The 19,680-nt window shown below is 36.6% G+C and overlaps 1 protein-coding gene across 1 annotated transcript in view; it reads right to left on the bottom strand.

Annotated features, from left to right (window-relative positions):
• The window catches only part of LOC123564804 (papilin-like), a 409,588-nt gene that overhangs the window by 64,185 nt on the left and 325,723 nt on the right, over positions 1–19,680 (bottom strand). The window contains exons 19-20 of the mRNA XM_053520994.1: positions 5,282–5,353; positions 311–499 (exon numbers count right to left, since the gene is read on the bottom strand). Coding sequence (XP_053376969.1) covers positions 311–499; positions 5,282–5,353 — 261 coding nt within the window. The remainder of the gene's footprint in view (positions 1–310; positions 500–5,281; positions 5,354–19,680) is intronic.

Genomic DNA, 19,680 nt, shown 5'->3' with positions numbered 1-19,680 from the left:
CGGACAGGGCAAAAACAATGTCAAGTGGGGGGAGACATAATTTAGCAGGGTAAATGTTGAACAGCATATCAATGCTCTTTCTTTCCATTAAAAAATCTACAGTTAAACCTTTAAAAAGCAACACCACAAACAAGACAACCCTTGATTTCTGTATGAAGACATCACTATTCATGTTAATTTGTTAAGAAACTGGTTTAAATGGGAAGAATCTCCTGACCTTTGTTCTCCTTTAACAGAGGTTAAAATGACCTTTTTAGCCAAGTATTATACTCTTTATAGGTGTTGTTCAAAGAGGCCAGATTCCTCTTACCTTCTTCTGGTTCAGGTGCTCGGCCTTGTGAGCAGGCACGTCTACAGTCATTTTCATTGTCAAATCTGTTATCATTGCCATCACATCCGCCATACCAGAATCTATCGCATGTTTCCGTTGATGAATTATAATACCATTTGACTTTGAAATCTCTACATTTTCCCTGGTAGGAAGGTTGTTTACAGGTTGCTAAGAATAGAAAAGACAAGTTGTTTGTAAAACACATATGCCCCATACCATGGCCTGTCACAAGAATGTAATTTTGTATACTGTAACCTTGACCTTAGATCAAAATATATCAAAAACAACAAGGGTCATATTGACTATAGGCTACAATCCTGAAGACTGCCGACTAAAGCTTTCTTTTATTTCTTTAAACTATTTTCAGTCTAAAGTTCACTGTGTCTTGCCTTCACTGTGACCTATGAAACTGAAAGGGGTCATCTACTGACCACAGGCAATTATCACATGAAGTTTGACAACTGTAGGCTAAAGGGTTCTTTTGTTATTGAGTGGATATCACTTTAAATTCGAAGATTACTCTGATCTTTGACTAGAGACCTCCCCCCACCCTCCCACAAAAGGGGTCTTCTACTGACCACATGCATGCAGTCACCCTATAAAGTTTGTAGGCCAAAGCATTCTTCAGTTACTGAGTTTGAGTGGAAATTGTTTTCTATCTCAAGGTCTTGTGGTCTTGACCTTTTGACTTACTGCTCCCCCCGCCTCCACACACACAAAATCAACTAGGCTTCCTATACTACCAAAGTCAATCATCCTATTAATAAAATCTGTAAAAAGATCCTTTGGAAGCATTCAAGATTGCAACCAAGAAGAATAATAGTAGACTCGGTTTCAATGAGTCTGTTCATGAGAGGTAATGAAATGTGCAACACCTCTTACACCCTCTAGCACCAGCTTAAGCGGAACTCTATTACACATGTTAAATGGACTCCATGATCCCAAAGGACCAGAAAATTAGCAATTATTAAGTTTGACTACTGACATACCAAGTATTCTCTAGTTACTGATGGAAACCAAATGATCTACTGATCTACAGACTGTCTTATGGACCGGCAGCCAGACGACAATGAGCAAAACAAGAGGACCATGATGGTCCTGAATCGCTCACCTGTCGCCACATGAACTGAGTATGACGTCGTTTTTTCTATTATTTGACAAAGTGACCTAGTTTTTGAGCTCATGTGACCTAGTTCTGAACTTGACCTAGATATCATCAAGATAAAAATTCTGACCAATTTTCATGAAGATCCATTGAAAAATATGGCCTCTAGAGAGGTCACAAGGTTTTGCTATTATTTTACATAATGACCTAGTTTTTAAAGGCATGTGACCCAGTTTTGTACCTGACCTAGATACCATCAAGATGAACATTCTCACCAATTTTCATGAAGACCTCATGAAAAATATGGCCTCCAGAGAGGTCACAAGGTTTTTCTATTTTTAGACCTACTGACCTAGTTTTTAACCGCACGTGACCCAGGTTCAAACTTGACCTAGATATCATCAAGGTGAACATTCTCACCAATTTTCATGAAGATCTGTTGAAAAAATACGGCCTTTAAATAGGTCAAAAGGTTTTTCTATGTTTAGACCTAGTGACCTAGTTTTTGACCGCAGCTGACCCGGTTTCAAACTTGACCTAGATATCATCAAGATGAACATTCAGACCAACTTTCATACAGATCCCATGAAAAATATGACCTCTAGAGTGGTCACAATTTTTCTTATTATTTGACCTACTGACCTAGTTTATGACCGCATGTGACCCAGTTTCAAACTTGACCTAGATATTATCAAGATGAATATTCTGACCAATTTTCATGCAGATCCAATGAAACATATGACCTCTAGAGAGGTCACAAGGTTTTTCTATTATTTGACCTACTGACCTAGTTTTGGACCGGACGTGATCCAGTTTCGAACTTGACCTAGATAGCATCAAGATGAACATTCTGACCAATTTTCATGCAGATCCAATAAATAAGAGGGCCATGATGGCCCTATATCGCTCACCTGTTATCACTGCACTTGAGGACAAGAAGGTCCTCAGAAAAAAAATCTAAGTCCAAAGGACAGGAACAACAAAGGAAAGAAATTTAACCAAAAAGAAAATAAAATCTTACAAGGTATAGATATGTTTAAATACACCTAAAAATTGGAGGTACTATCCATGATGTACCACAGAAAACTGGTCTCCATCTTTTTCCCTACGGCCAATAATAAAAAAAGTTACTAAAAATAAGCTATTTATAGTAACATAAAAGGGAAGTAATTAAAAAAAATATTGTAAGTGGACAAAAGAAGGATCTGCCAAATAAATCTGTTGACATAAATGAAAGTTTATATCAGTATCTTCAGTAGTTATGGAGATATAACAATTTTAATTTGAAATAAAGGGAGGTAATTTGATAAAATCAGTCCACAGTTATCTACCCTGACTGTCTCAGTCCAACTAATAACAAAATGAAATTTCAAATAATTCCTGTAAGTACTTACGGATATAAATCCATTTTGATTACAATCAGGGGAGGTAATCAGAAATAAAATAACTTTGGAACCTATGATTGGATCTGATTTGTCATGGAATCCAAGATGTATTGTTGCTGAAGATATTTTGGAAGTTTGTATCAAATAAAACCATAAATGAAGTCTCTATATGGCTGCAAATGCCAAAATAGCCAATTTTGGATCTTTAAGGGGCCAAAACTCTGGAACCCATAATGGAATCTGGCCAGTTGAGGAAAGGAAGCAAGATCTTGTGGAGATACAAATTGTATGCATGTTTGGTTAAAATCAAATCATAAATGAAGCTGCTATTGTACAGACAAGGTCAAAATAGCTAATTTTGGCCCTTTCAGGGGTCATAACTCTGGAACCCATTATGGGATCTGGCCGGCACAAGAAAGGAACCGAGATCTTATGGTGACACCAGATCTGTGTAAGTTTGATTAAATTCAAATCATAAATGAAGCTGCTATTGTGCAGACAATGTCAAAATAGCTAATTCTGGCCCTTTCAGGGGCCATCACTCTGGAATCCATAGTGGAATCTCGCCAGTTCAAGAAAGGAACTAAGATCTTATGGTGATACAAGTTGTGTGCCAGTTTGTTTAAAATAAAATCATAAATGAAGTTGCTATTGCGCAGACAAGGTCAAAATAGCTAATTCTGGCCCTTTCAGGGGCCATAACTCTGGAACCCATAATGGGATCTGGCCAGTTCAAGAAAGGAACCGTGATCTTATGGTGATACAAGTTGTGTGCAAGTTTGGTTAAAATAAAATCATAAATGAAACCACTATCGTGCAGAAAAGAAATTGTTGACGGACGGACGCACGGACTGACGACGGACGAAGGGTGATCACAAAAGCTCACCTTGTCACTATGTGACAGGTGAGCTAAAAATATGACCTCCAGAGAGGTCACAAGGATTTTCTATTATTTGACCTACTGACCTAGTTTTTGACCACAGTTGACCCAGTTTCGAACTTGACCTAGATATCATCAAGATGAACATTCTAATCAATTTTCATGCAGATCCCATGAAAAATACGGCCTCTACAGAGGTCACAAGGATTTTCTATTATTTGACCTACTGACCTAGTTTTGGACTGGATGTGACCCAGTTTCGAGCTTTACCTAGATATCATCAAGATGAACATTCTGACCATTTTTCATGCAGATCCCATGAAAAATATGACCTCTAGAGAGGTCACAAGGATTTTCTATTATTTGACCTACTGACCTAGTTTTTGACTGCAGTTGACCCAGTTTCGAACTTGACCTAGATATTATCAAGTTGAACATTCTCACCAATTTTCATGAAGATCCATTGAAAAATATGGCCTCTAGAGAGGTCACAAGGTTTTTTTATTTTTAGACCTACTGACCTAGTTTTTGATGCATGTGACCCAGTTTCGAACTTGACCTAGATATCATCAAGGTGAACATTCTGACCAACTTTCATAAAGATCCCATGAAAAATGTAACCTCTAGAGTGGTCACAAGCAAAAGTTTACGCACGTACGAACGCATGCACAGACGGACGGACGCTGCGCGGTCACAAAAGCTCACCTTGTCACTATGTGACAGGTGAGCTAACAATATACCCCCTTTTCTTTGAAAGGGTGTAGATGTAAAACCATAATATACAATACACTGATACTGTCAAATCAGTGTATATAGACCAGACTTGAAAAAGCCACAAATGGTCTAATTTGATATTGGTCTACATTTGACGATCAGTTAAAATACATCACAAATGTTTAAATCAGAAATTATACTCAATGTCTGTCTCCATGGAATATCATGTCGTAGACACGTGACATGATACCCCACCCAGTCACATTATTCTGACACTGGGCTGACCAGTCCTAGCACTACCCTCTTAATGCCGAGCGCCAAGCGAGGAAGCTACCTGTACCATTTTTTACGTCTTTGGTATGACGCGGCTGGGGATCAAACCCACGACCTCTCGTATTCGAAACAGATGCTCTACCACTAGGCTACCAAGGCGGTATACTATTACAAAGGAAGAAATTAACTAAGAACCTTGAATGATGTCTCAGCTGTCTGCCTTGGCTGTCAAGGTGTCATAACTGACTGAAAGCAACCTTCTTTTGGTACAAGAGAATGCATGTATTACATCAATTAAAGACTAACATTGTCAAGGGAGGTAACACTGATCAAGAACAATACAAGCAATGCATTTTATAAGGTTAAGAAGAATTACCGGTACAGAAAGGTTGGTTTGATTTGCAGTGTGTGGTTCAGGTTGCATTTCATGTGTTTAAAGCGGTTCCATCAATTCTACTGTTTCTTCTTTTGTTCTCAGAAATACCTGCTGTGCCAGCAAAGTTAGAAACCTCCATATTGTATTAAGAAGATAAGATGGTCCCTTGTAAACATTATAGCTGAAACTGTAGTTTTATTTTCAACATGTGGCTTACCTAATGAAGATGTACTACCGGGACTAACTCTGTTACTATTACTAGAATCATCTTCTGTTATCACAATGTTTTCTGAAAGTAGACAAAAAAAAAAATAATGTATAAACATTTAATAAACAACATAAATATAGGTCTGTTCTAAATCCCTCCCCCAATCTTTGCTCAAACAACAAAGTCAACAGTATACTGCTATTGGCACCTGTTAAAGAATGGAGCAAAAATAAGCAACATCAGAATATATTTTTCTCTTTATGAATCAGCTGTAAAAGACAGATGACTGTAGATTTATTAATATGTTTTAAAGAACTGCCAAGAAGAACATGCGTTTCCCACAAGGATCAAGTTTGCAACCTCTCAATTTAAATTCTTTTACTCTTCCTCATGTAACTTCCATTTCTTTTATGAAATTACGGGACATCAGCATAATTATATTTTGTTATTATGCTGTCATACTGGTAAATAATAGCAAACAAGAGATCACAGAGTGATCTTGGCGCCCACCAATGTGCCATTTTTGAGTGTTCCAAATTTCAAGACTTATTGACTAGCTCAAGGTCAAATTTCATTTCCATACACAACACAAATCTATGCAAGTGGTCCAAATTTGAAGGCTGTAGCTTGAGAAATGTAAAAGTAGGTCACTAGGTCAAAATCCAGGTCAAATTTTACTTCGGAATACAAAACTATGCATGTGGTCCAAATTTGAAGCCTGTACCTTCAAAAATGTGAAAGTAGGTCACTAGGTCAATGTAAAGGTCAAAGTTTGTTTCGGTACACAAAACTATGCATGTGGTCCAAATTTGAAGGCTGTAGCTTGAGAAATGTAAAAGTAGGTCACTAGGTCAAAATCAAGGTCAAATTTTATTTCGGAATACAAAACTATGCATGTGGTCCAAATTTGAAGCCTGTAACTTAAAAATGTGAAAGTAGGTCACTAGGTCAATGTAAAGGTCAAAGGTCATTTCAGTACATAAAACTATGCAAGTGGTCCAAATTTGAAGGCTGTAGCTTCAAAAATGTGAAAGTAGGTCACTAGGTCAATGTCAAGGTCAAATTTTTTTTCGGAACACAAAACTATGCACGTAGTCCAAATTTGAAGGCTGTAGCTTGAGAAATGTGGAAGTAGGTCACTAGGTCAAAATCAATGTCAAATTTCATTTTGAAACACGAAACTATGCATATGTTCCAAATTTGATGCCTGTACCTTCAAAAATGTGGAAGTAGGTCACTAGGTCAAAATAAAGGTCAAAGTTTTTTCCAGTGCACAAAATTATGCATGTGGTCCAAATTTGAAGGCTGTAGCTACAGAAATGTGAAAGTAGGTCACTACGTCAAAATCAAGGTCAACTCATGTCAAGGTTCATCTTGCCACTCAAAAATATACATGTGGTCCAAGTTTGAATGTTGTAGTTACTGACAAGAACATTTTAAAAGCTTTTCCCTATATAAGTCTATATGAACCATGTGATCCCCGGGGCGGGGCCATATTTAACCCTAGGAGGATAATTTGAACAAACTTGGTAGAGAACCACTAGATGATGCTACATTACAAGTATCAAAGCCCTAGGCTTTGTGGTTTGGACAAGAAGATTTTCAAAGTTTTTCCCTATATAAGTCTATGTAAACCATATGACCCCCAGGGCGGGCCATATTTGACCCAGAGAAATAATTTGAATCATCTTGGTAGAGGACCACTAGATGATGCTTCATACCAAATATCAAAGCCCTAGGCTCTGTGGTTTTGGACAAGAAGGTTTTCAAAGTTTTTCCCTATATAAATCTATATAAATTATAGAACTAAACAAAGGGCCATAACTCACTCATAAATTGTTGAACCAGTCTGATTTTCAGGGGGACACAACTAGGGTACCAATACATCATTCTGACAAAGTTTGGTCAAAATCCCCCCAGTAGTTTCTGAGGAGATGCGATAACGAGAAATTGTTAACGGACGGACGGACTGACGGACGGACGGACGGACGGACGGAATGACGGACGGACGGACCACGGACGCAGAGTGATTTTAATAGCCCACCATCTGATGATGGTGGGCTAAAAAAATCTAACACAATGATAAACTAGAGCTGCTTTTGAGAAAAGTGCATGTCTCCCACAACTGCCTATCATCTACATTGCCATTTCTTCTCCATTATGCATCTGAGTCAACCATGCACCAAGACCTGTATCACTGTCTTTTCGGTAATTAAAGGGCCATAATTCTGAAGTGCCTGGGCCCATAAGGCTAGTTATGGAACTTGGCTGAGGACTTATTGGCAAACATTTTGTTCAAGTTTGGTGAAGATCGGATGAGAAATGTTCGACTAAGAGCATGGACAAGATTTGTGACAGACGGACAGACACACAGACAGGAGTAAATCAATATGTCTCCCACCACAGTGGTGTGGGGGACATAATAAAATTTTTATTACAACCTAAGGCTCGCCTCATTACACACAGAAGTATTTAATTCCTTGGTGGTCGCAATCAGACAATAAGATTTACATCACTATTCGTGTTACTCTGACTGATTTTACTATCATTTAGCACGCAAAATAATACAGTTATAAATTTCATAAGTCTGACATAACATAAAAAGTATCTGCGTAAATATCAAATTACAACTTAAATCCTACGCAGTGGGAGTAAGGGCATAACGACACTTGACCCCTTTTAACTAGTCATTGTGCGCTGGGAATTTTTTTGCCATGATAAACGATATATAAATAGTTCCATGTTAAAGCTGGTTTTTTTTATCAACACCATTTAATTTATAGTACTCTGAAGGTCAAACAAGGTTTCATCGACTGAAACCGACATAAATTTTAGTACCTAACTACCCTTTTACCACAATATGCCCTTAAAATTGTAAAAAGAAACATAATTATTAATGTGTGCTGGAAATATGGTTCATAAAAAGAGACATCTCTTATTATGAAATTATATATTCTGGTAAATTTTTGCTTATAATCATGTAACATTGCAAGACTGAAGAGAAAATTCTACCATTCTGGTATTTTTTAATGTATCAGCTGTTGTCTTAATAGACACTGTGACAAAATCGTGTAGGTGGTCCCATAGCCTTAATGATGGAAAATTGTGTCAGGTCTGTATGTTGTAAATAGTACTTCAAAAGCAAAAACAGGAAATTTACAACATTTAGACTTCTTGAAGTCAACTTGAATGACTCTTTAAGGAAAGGGAAGACAGACAGCTTTTAACTAGAGTACTTTGTTAACCAAGCCTAACTTTGTCTCCTGGACCGACCTACAGCAGACGTAAATCCTGAATGAAATTCAGCGATTTTAAGTTACATCAGGCTTCCAAATATTCCGAGAGCTCAGTTACTATCAATTTTATCCTATATGAGCAGCAACAGAAATGCAAATGGTCATCATCTGCCGACTTGCTCTGCTGTCAGTCAGTTGAAAAAGCTACTTAAACAAAAAAAAAGTCATAAACTTGACAGAATGTTACTGCTTATATTTGGTGACTCAATATATGTATACATATACATCAAGCCAAAAAAAAATAATAATTGCTTTCAACCAGTTTACACGGCAAGTATATGTAGTGCATAAATGTGACATAATCTGTCTGACAAATCTATCTGTAAACATTAACTTTTAAATACACTACATGTTATTATGCCAAGGCCAGTACTTCATTTCCATGTAATTAGGTATGATCCCATCACTCATTACCCTTACGCAAGAGAGATTATACATGTATGTACTCTTTCAACACTATTAGCAAAGAGTGTGCTGGTAGAGGACAAATACACAAACTCAGGTTTGTCCATATTTACTTTGTAATAATTATAGAATGACTTCTAAGATTCAAAAATTTTAACACTACAAGTTGGTTCTGTTTCGACATTTTCAAAGATATCTGAGAATTATGAAATGTGGATATTTTCATTCCAGTTAAGGACTATGTTATTTTGAAAATGAAAAAATCCTATGTAAAAATGGGATTGTCGTAACAACACGAAAAATGCGCGGGGATCAAAGAGAAACTAATAATAATAAAAAATGGATCTCCGAATAAATTATAAAGTATCAATGACACTCAAAAACATGTCCCAACAGTGCATTAGAAGAAAATGCATAGGAATTTTCGGGGTAAGTATTTGGAACCGTAAGTCTCTCATATATATACAATATATATATTCTTCAATCAAGGATATGTCAGTGTAAATGAGCTGAGCGTTAGTTTTCTAAGAAAACGTCGTTAAACTGTGTTACACGAATCACACGTGCACCGCTCTTTTACAAAAATATGTCCGCCATGTTTTCTTCAGTGAACGAAATAAAAGGAGTGTTTTACCTTAGATTTCCTTATTGTTGAGTACGATTGACTTTCTAATCTAAATAAAGAATCACTTTTTTATAACATCCCACTGTCCGATCTTTCTGAACACTTAACGATCATTCACAATTACAAAATAAAACCAACGTGTCATCAAAATTATCACTTTACACGGCTTCATGGACATCACGGCCAACTAACATTAAATTTGTAATCATGCGCCAATCAAACAAATGATGAAAGATCGGGACTTTTTCAAAGATATGTTTTATTTCCTGTAATTTTCTGATATTCTAACCTTTAAACAATCGAACTGTATGCACAGAAATAACGAAAAATTTATGCAATATAGCTTTTAGTTTAAATTTTGGACCTATCTTTTTCCAGCCCAACAACAGACATGTATATGTCACAAACCCGGGCTGTCCTCAAAATCAGTGTGAAAGGTTACTAGAACATAAATACAATAAATAAACAACCGCTTACTATGTATGTTCTTGTTAGTCCTGTAAGATGAAATGGCCCGTTTTATACATTCATATATATTCCGTATCGGGAACATTGACAATCACAAGTCGATCCTTACCACGAACATGAAAACAGTTACTTTTATGCCTTTGTTTACATTTCAAACATGACGATTCACATATTAGTTTAAGAACGTAAATTTCGTGCTTTCCGACCCACATGGTGTGTAAACTTTTGTAATTAAAAGTATGGTGTATTCGGCAAACCATTTGTAATTTCCGACGTGGTAAATGTCATTGAGAGTATCAGTTATGTTCACGAAATTTTATTGAATATTTATGTTTTATACTTGCAAAAGAAAAACTTGATAGTCATGGCCGCTGGCTTCGAATTCCTCGCCCATCACCGACGTGGGATCAAAAACTCACTTGAGGTGTAAAACTTTTCACATAAGGAAGCCATCCAATTGAGGTTAGTGTCTCGATCTAGGGTCTAGTCTGAGCCCCAAAAAAATGTCTGGAGGAGCACCTGGAGCCTTTCCCCACCAACAAAACCTGGGAAAAGTTCATTGTGTCGTTTCGGTGTTACTCTCATCATACAAAATAAACATTGTTCCCGTTTTTGTTTGTTTGTTTGTTTATATTTTTATATAAATGAATATGCAAAAAGGGTTTGTTTGTTTCAGTGTAACCTCAAAATATAATATTACAATTATATATCAACAGTGAACGCCACATGCATTATATTTTCACGAGGGGTTAATGCTTTAATCTTACACGTAAAACAAACATATTCCTAATGTATAAAAGGTAAAGGTAAATATATATGTATAATTATGTGTGTGTACTCGTGGAATTAAATGTTAAGTGTAAAAAGTATATATTCACAGTGCAAATCATCCTTGCTAAATAATACGTACGATATGTTTGCTTTCTCACTGTCTAACATGTCCGAAATGATCTATTCGATTTTTATCATAGAGTTCTAGTTTATTTTTCACCTTAAATTAAAGCAAACGTGTTCAATATAATTATAAACTTAAACTTTGAAGTTTAGTAGGTTGTAGCATTCTCTAGGTCAAAGGTATTTTTATTACCTTCTGTAGTCAGTTATTATCTATTGTAAAAAAAATCTTTTTTATCCAAAGTGGAAAATTTCAGGTACTTGAAAATGCAGCTTTCTAAATGGTCAGTTAGAATTCTCGATGTCATTTGTCAGATATACCTTGTAAATAAATAATATTATTACAAAATTAATACTGCTATTTCTTTTGTTGCACTTTGCGGACTTATGATAAAGTTATATATATATATTTATCTGAGCAGTACAATCCCTGTAAATGAGCACTACGTAAGCGCTCAGGCCCTTCTCGCACACCATACCTATAGTTCAGACTTCTTTCATGTGTAAAGGCATGTGCACAAAAATGACAAATTTTGCCAACACCTGGTAAATTGTAATGTGTTTTTTAGAAAAGTAATAAACGGAGATAGAAAAATAGCTCTCAGCTCATTTACACGGATAGTTTAGCTTTATTATGTATGTTATAGTTTTTCGCAGTTATGCACGATGACATAGAATACTTACCCCGAAAATTGTGACATGAACATACTGATAACTTTTCCCACTTTACTTTTTTAATTAAAGTAAGAGTTCAGCACTTCATGGTTTTGATGTATTGTCACATTGGAATAACGTTTGTTTTACAGTAACTTCGAAATTCCTCAGAAATAATATCATGTACCCCACCCACCTAATTCATAATTTCAAAATAGCATAGGCCTTAAATTAATTTCTGTTTCAACCGCATCTACAACAAACAGATTTCAGTCTCCTCTCTGTAGACTTCACACGCAACCATATATTCTACATAATATGCAAATGATATTTTTTTTTCGTTGGCCTTACCTCAATTTAATTATAAATCAATGAGTCATCTGTCTTGGCAGCCATGTTATTTGTTTAGCTGGGTCAAATTGATACCATATACAGTCATAATAGGTAATATGTCTCGTATCTTATCTCTAGGTTTTTGTATACTTTTTTAATATAACACACACACTTCAGTAAAAACCAAAGCTATCACACAAAAGTGTGTCATAAAAATTTTGGTAACTGAGCACAGATAACATCATTTATAATAAGCCGAAAATGAAAACAGAAGATTGAATCAGTTTTGCTCTGTAGCCTACCGTATTATATATATGAGCCGTGCCATGAGAAAACCAACATCCGCACAGTCTGGTCAGGCTCCATGCTGTTCGCTTTTAAAGCCTATTGGAATTGGAGAAACTGTTAGCGAACAGCATGGATCCTGACCAGACTGCGCGGATGCGCAGGCTGGTCTGGATCCATGCTGGTCGCAAAGCCACTATGTTGGTTTTCTCATGGCACGGCTCATATACCTTATACATTACATATTAATAATTACAAGCACTTCATACTCTTTTATAAATTCACCTTATTTAGTCAAAACAGAGTCCCATATTAAGGTAATTACATGTTTTCAATTGGAAATCTACATTATTAAACGTCTATTATTGGAAAAGGACACCATGTCATAATTTACTTCACTTTAGCTGAATAACTATGTGAATAATGCAAAGTTTTCTCAATAATTACTGTAAATGTTTGATAAGAATTGGTCAAGGAGTGTCAGTATATTCAGTATGCTTTCATACACATCAAGTATAAACAAAACATATTTTACAGTTTCGTGTCTAAGGCGGTCAACCATAATTATTATAAACAACAGGCAAGTTATTATTTCAATGACCTGGACCAACAAGCAATTTTTAAAGCAACTTTTAGCTCATTTTCATTCTAAGACAAGAGATCACAGAGTGATCTTGGCGCCCACCAATGTGCCATTTTTGTGTGTTCCAAATTTCAAGACTAATTGACTAGCTCAAGGTCAAATTTCATTTCTGTACACAACACTGTGCATGTGGTCTAAATTTGAAAGCTGTAGCTTGAGAAATGTGAAAGTAGGTCACTAGATCAATTTCAAGGACAAAGTTCTTTGTACACAAAACTATGCATGTGCATCAAGTTTGAAGACTGTAGTTTGAGAAATCTGAAATTAGGTCACTAGGTCAATCTTAAGGTCAAAGTTTATTTCGGTACACAAAACTATGCAAGTGGTCCAAATTTTAAGGCTGTAGCTTGAGAAATGTGAAAGTACGTCACTAGGTCAAAATCAGGGTCAAATTTCACTTCAGAACACAAATCTATGCATGTGGTCCAAATTTGAAGCCTGTACCTTCAAAAATGTGAAAGTAGGTCACTAGGTCAATGTCAAGGTCAAAGTTTGTTTCGGTACACAATCCTATTCATGTGGTCTAAATTTGAAGCCTGTAGCTACAGATATGTGAAAGTAGGTCACTAGGTCAATCTTAAGGTCAAAGTTCATTTCGGTACACAAAACTATGCAAGTGGTCCAAATTTGAAGGCTATAGCTTGAGAAATGTGAAAGTAGGTCACTAGGTCAAAATCAAGGTCAAATTTTATTTCGGAATACAAAACTATGCATGGGGCCCAAATTTGAAGCCTGCACCTTCAAAAACGTGAAAGTAGGTTACTAGGTCAATGTAAAGGTCAAAGTTTGTTTCGATACATAAAACCCTGCATGTGGTCCAAATTTGAAGGCTGTAGCTTGAGAAATGTGAAAGTAGGTCACTAGGTCAAAATCAAGGTCAAATTTTATTTCGGAACACAGAACTATGCATGTGGTCCTAATTTGAAGCCTGTACCTTCAAAAATGTGGAAGTAGGTCATTAGGTCAATGTAAAGGTCAAAGTTTGTTTCGGTACATAAAACCATGCATGTGGTCCAAATTTGAAGGCTGTAAGTTGAGAAATGTGAAAGTAGGTCACTGGGTCAAAATCAAGGTCAAATTTCATTTCGGAAGACGCAATTATGCATGTAGTCCAAATTTGAAGCCTGTACCTTCAAAAATGTGAAAGTAGGTCACTAGGTCAAAATCAAGGTCAACTCATGTCAAGGTTCATCTTGCCACTCAAAACCATATATGTGGTCCAAATCTGAATGTTGTAGGTTATTGACAAGAAGTTTTTAAAAGCTTTTCCCTATGTAAGTCTATATGAACCATGTGACCCCCAGGGCGGGGCCATATTTGACCCTAGGGGGATAATTTTAACAAACTTGGTAGAGAACCACTAGACGATGCTACATTACAAATATCAAAGCCCTAGGCTTTGTGGTTTGGACAAGAAGAGTTTCAAAGTTTTTCCCTATATAAGTCTATGTAAACCATGTGACCCCTGGGGCGGGGCCATATTTGACCCTAGGGAGATAATTTGAACAATCTTAGTAGAAGACCACTAGATGATGTCACATACAAAATATCAAAGCCCTAGGCCCTGTGGTTTTGGACAAGAGGTTTTTCAAAGTTTTTCCCTATGTAAGTCTATATAAACCATGTGACCCCCGGGGCGGGGCCATATTAGACCCCAGGGAAATAATTTGAATCATCTTGGTAGAGTACCACTAGATGATGCTTCATACCAAATATCAAAGCTCTAGGCTCTGTGGTTTTGGGCAAGAAGATTTTCAAAGTTGTTCCCTATATAAATCTATGTAAATTACAGAAATAAACAAAGGGCCATAACTTACTAAAAAATTGTTGAACCAGTCTGATTTTCAGGGGGACACAACTAGGGTACCAATACATCATTCTGACAAAGTTTGGTCAAAATCCCCCTGGTAGTTTCTGAGGAGATGCGATAACGAGAAATTGTTAACGGAAGGACGGACGGACGGAATGACGGACGGACGGAAGGACGACGGACCACGGACGCAGAGTGATTTGAATAGCCCACCATCTGATGATGGTGGGCTAATAAGCAAACAGCAAGCACGAGATCACCAAAATACCTTTGGCCAGCATATAGCATCATCTCAGTAATGATCTTGCAAAATACAGGCATATTGCACAATTCCAAGCATCAAGAAGTGGTAGTGTTCCTAACTGAGCCGGACAGGTAAAAGCTCTATCAAGTAAAAGATGTCAATGTTCCTTCAGAGCCAGACAGGTAGAAGTTCTAGCAAGCAAACGATGGTAGTGTTCCTTCAGAGCCAGACAGGTAAAAGCTCTAGCAAGCAAACGATGGTAGTGTTTCTACAGAGCCAGACAGGTAAAAGCTCTAGCAAGCAAACGATGGTAGTGTTTCTACAGAGCCAGACAGGTAAAAGTTCTAGCAAGCAAACGGTGGTAGTGTTCCTAACTGAGCCGGATAGGTAAAAGCTCTATCAAGTAAAAGATGTCAATGTTCCTTCAGAGCCAGACAGGTAAAAGTTCTATCAAGTAAAAGATGTCAATGTTCCTTCAGAGCCAGACAGGTAAAAGCTCTATCAAGTAAAAGATGTTAATGTCCCTTCAGAGCCAGACAGGTAAAAGTTCTATCAAGTAAAAGATGTCAATGTTCCTTCAGAGCCAGACAGGTAAAAGTTCTATCAAGTAAAAGATGTCAATGTTCCTTCAGAGCCAGACAGGTAAAAGTTCTATCAAGTAAAAGATGTCAATGTTCCTTCAGAGCCAGACAGGTAAAAGCTCTATCAAGTAAAAGATGTCAATGTTCCTTCAGAGCCAGACAGGTAAAAGTTCTAGCAAGCAAACGATGGTAGTGTTCCTTCAGAGCCAGACAGGTAAAAGCTCTAGCAAGCAAACGATGGTAGTGTTTCTACAGAGCCAGACAGGTAAAAGTTCTAGCAAGCAAACGGTGGTAGTGTTCCTAACTGAGCCGGATAGGTAAAAGCTCTATCAAGTAAAAGATGTCAATGTTCCTTCAGAGCCAGACAGGTAAAAGTTCTATCAAGTAAAAGATGTCAATGTCCCTTCAGAGCCAGACAGGTAAAAGCTCTATCAAGTAAAAGATGTCAATGTTCCTTCAGAGCCAGACAGGTAAAAGTTCTATCAAGTAAAAGATGTCAATGTTCCTTCAGAGCCAGACAGGTAAAAGTTCTATCAATAAAAAGATGTCAATGTTCCTTCAGAGCCAGACAGGTAAAAGTTCTAGCAAGCAAACGATGGTAGTGTTCCTATAGAGCTAGACAGGTAAAAGTTCTAGCAAGCAAACGATGGTAGTGTTCCTTCGGAGCCAGACAGGTAAAAGTTCTAGCAAGCAAACGATGGTAGTGTTCCTTCGGAGCCAGACAGGTAAACGTTCTAGCAAGCAAACGATGGTAGTGTTCCTTTGGAGCCAGACAGGTAAAGGTTCTAGCAAGCAAACGATGGTAGTGTTCCTTCAGAGCCAGACAGGTAAAAGTTCTAGCAAGCAAACGATGGTAGTGTTCCTTCAGAGCCAGACAGGTAAAAGTTCTAGCAAGCAAACGATGGTAGTGTTCCTTCAGAGTCAGACAGGTAAAAGTTCTAGCAAGCAAACGATGGTAGTGTTCCTACAGAGCCAGACAAGTAAAAGTTCTAGCAAGCAAACGATGGTAGTGTTCCTACAGAGCTAGACAGGTAATAGTTCTAGCAACCTATGGTCGTGTTCCTACTGAGCCAGACAAGTAAAAGATCTGGAGAGAGATTCCACAACTGACCCTTTCATGAATACTATATTGAAACTGTTCAACTAAGAATATGTAAATATTCCACTTAGAAATGGACCAAAGAGCAATTTTATCAATATTAAAAGCAAATATGATTCAGGCTAATTAACAATTGGGCAGTTGTAAAGTTTATTTTATGCGTGTGTCAAGTATTTGTAAACAAACAAGACCACTATTGGTCATAAATGAGCTCAAACAAATCAGCCAATACAGGGCAAATTCTTAACTCTACTTAACATTTTGGACTTGAAAGGATGAACAATAAACAGTACTTGCTTCCCCAATATTTCAGACTGAAAATGTTCAAATGAAAAACACAACAGAACCTAATTACCACAGAAATTTCAACATCCTCTATACTAACACTTCCATAAAATAGAGAAAAGTGGAAACTTCACAGGTCGCCCAACACGACAAAAACGAAAAGGTTGCAGGCTTGGTCTGATTGATATAACATTTGTCTTGTGCTGAAAATGATCAAAAAGCCAAGTACAAAAACTGAAAACTGACACTAAAAATTTCTTCAATTGCTGAAAAATACATCATAATTTCCCAGGAGACAAAGTAGAGCACTTTCTATCTCTAAAAATGTTCAAGAGAATTTGTATACCACTTCATTCATTCTGTAATAATCTATAAAACATACATGCATCTCACCAGTATACAGCATCACTTTTATCTTACCATTTCAATTTTTTTGGAAACATCACAGTCAGAGAACACAATTTAACCTATTCAGCCAATACAACACAAACGAATAAAGTGTATTTCATCAACTTCACTCAAACATTTTCTATATTGGAATATCTTTAATTAATCTCATGTATTTCAGTTGCAAAAAAATGTATTGTCAGTTCTTGTTCTTGCAAGGTTTCTTGATCATTTATGTAAAGATCAATTACAAAGCAAAATCAGCACAGTAGTCTGTCTCTCTATCTTTCTCTATTTCTTTACCTTTCGTTTAAGTTTTATCTGTATCTGTACCTCTCCGAGTTTGTCCTATCTCTTTTTGTCTCTCTCTTTCCATCTCTCGCTCTCTTTACATCTCTCTTTATTTCTGTCTCCGTCTACCTTTCTCCCAGTTTCAGTTTTCAAATATTTTTTTTCTCTTTCCATCTCTGTCTTTCTCTTTCCATCTGTTTCCCTCTTTGGATCTCTATTTCTCACATTAAAATTTTCATCTCTGTCTCACTTTTTCTATCTTTGTCTCTGTTCTTCCTCTTTCTATCTCTCTCTTTTCATCTGTTTCTCTCTATCTGTCTCTCTCTGTGTCTCTGTTCTTTCTTTTTCCATCTCAGACTCTTTCCATCTCTCTCTATCTTCTGTCTCTGTTTTCTTTCTTTCAATTACTCCATCATCATTCATTGTCGGCCTCTCTATCTCTGTGTCTCCGATCTTTCAAATTATTCAAAGTTATAATACTACCTATTAGGAGAGGTTATTGCAGAAGACAGCATGAAATTACCACTAACTCTCCAGGGAATCAAACAACATTTGTAATAGCACAACTAGAACCTCAGAACATGTATGCAATGTGGCTGGAAATCTAAACTGACAGAAAAATTGCAAATATCAGCAGTCCCCCATTGTTTCATTCAAAATTCAGCTTAACCTTATTATCTTGAACGACCTGTCATTACTCTAATATGATTCATTTAGTCTAATGTGGTTTGACCATTGGGTATAGCAAACACTAACTTTGCATATAGCCTAAAGTCCAGCCAGAACTGCACGGTATTCTGTCCATTAATTTTGGTCAACAGTGAAAATACCGATAATTATATCCTTGACAGGTTTGATTAGATGATTATAGGGGCATAGGATATTTTGCTGACAGGAAATGACTATGTTAACACAAAGATAATAGTAAAATTATCAATGACTGTGTCACCCAGTTCTAACAATCTAATCGGTGAAATGTCTCTGTACTCTGGTATTTAAATGTTTCGGTTTCAGTACAAGTAAGGACAGTATTGATAACATTTTACCATAAGATTACTCCCATAATAGCGACACTTTTTTGCAGATTTTAAAACAGTGGTCACAATGTCTTAGCTCAATGAGACTAGTGCACCAAGTTTTGGTGCAACAGTACGATAAGGATGGAGCAGCACAATGGTGATGAAGTTAGGGCTAGATGACGAACATGCGGTAATGTCATAGCATCACTCTAACACCATTGTTCCATTGAAGTATCATGTCTTTGTCATCATTCCTTCACTCCATCACCATCTTGCTATTAAACTGTTGTATAACACCACTGTCCTGTTGTGGCATCAAATGTACCAGATACGATGGCCCTAGCCACAACCAGTACTTTTTTCCTAAAAACACTCTCAAACAGACTTTGTTGAAAATAGTAAAAAACGAAATAACAGATAAAGCATTTTGTTGAGACAGAAATAAAGAAAAATATATTTTTTGTTTAGAAAATATTACCTAGTCAGTATCAAAGCTATGCTGAGGCATGCCACGACAGTTGCGTTAGTGTTTTTAATTATTAAAGTTGTTATGAACATGATCTTTATAGTGCTCAAATGTTGACCTTTGTTTTGCTAACGACCTAACAAGAAAACATAGTTCACAGCAATTTTACAATAAAAATACACATGTTGTGGTATCTTTTTTTTTAAGTAATTGTGTCAAATTAAGAGAACAACATCCACATAAATCATTACGAACATCTAGAAAAAATGCCACTACGACAAAACCAACAGCCAAAATCTCACTTAAAATTGTAAACCTGTGCCAGATAATTACAAATGATTGAGGTAAATGACTGTAAATATACAAATATCTCAATTTTGGTGACTGGGCAGTGGTATATACTTTACTAAATTGATAATCAACTCTGCCAAAGTAATTTACATCCAGTGGTCAGTCACGCCTAAAAACGTACTTACTTATATATATCTATTCCTTCTTTATCAGTGATAAGTATTAATAAACCAGACACATGAAATTGACACCATATTTGGTTCACCTAATATATCAGGTAAGTAATAAAATTCTTTTGCAATTACGTAATAAAAGGCTTTTTTGAAAGCATG

The sequence above is a fragment of the Mercenaria mercenaria genome, chromosome 1, assembly GCF_021730395.1.
Source record: "Mercenaria mercenaria strain notata chromosome 1, MADL_Memer_1, whole genome shotgun sequence".
Lineage (NCBI taxonomy): Eukaryota > Metazoa > Mollusca > Bivalvia > Venerida > Veneridae > Mercenaria > Mercenaria mercenaria.
Note: the sequence above shows the minus strand (reverse complement) of the source record. Positions and strands in the feature narration are given on the sequence as shown.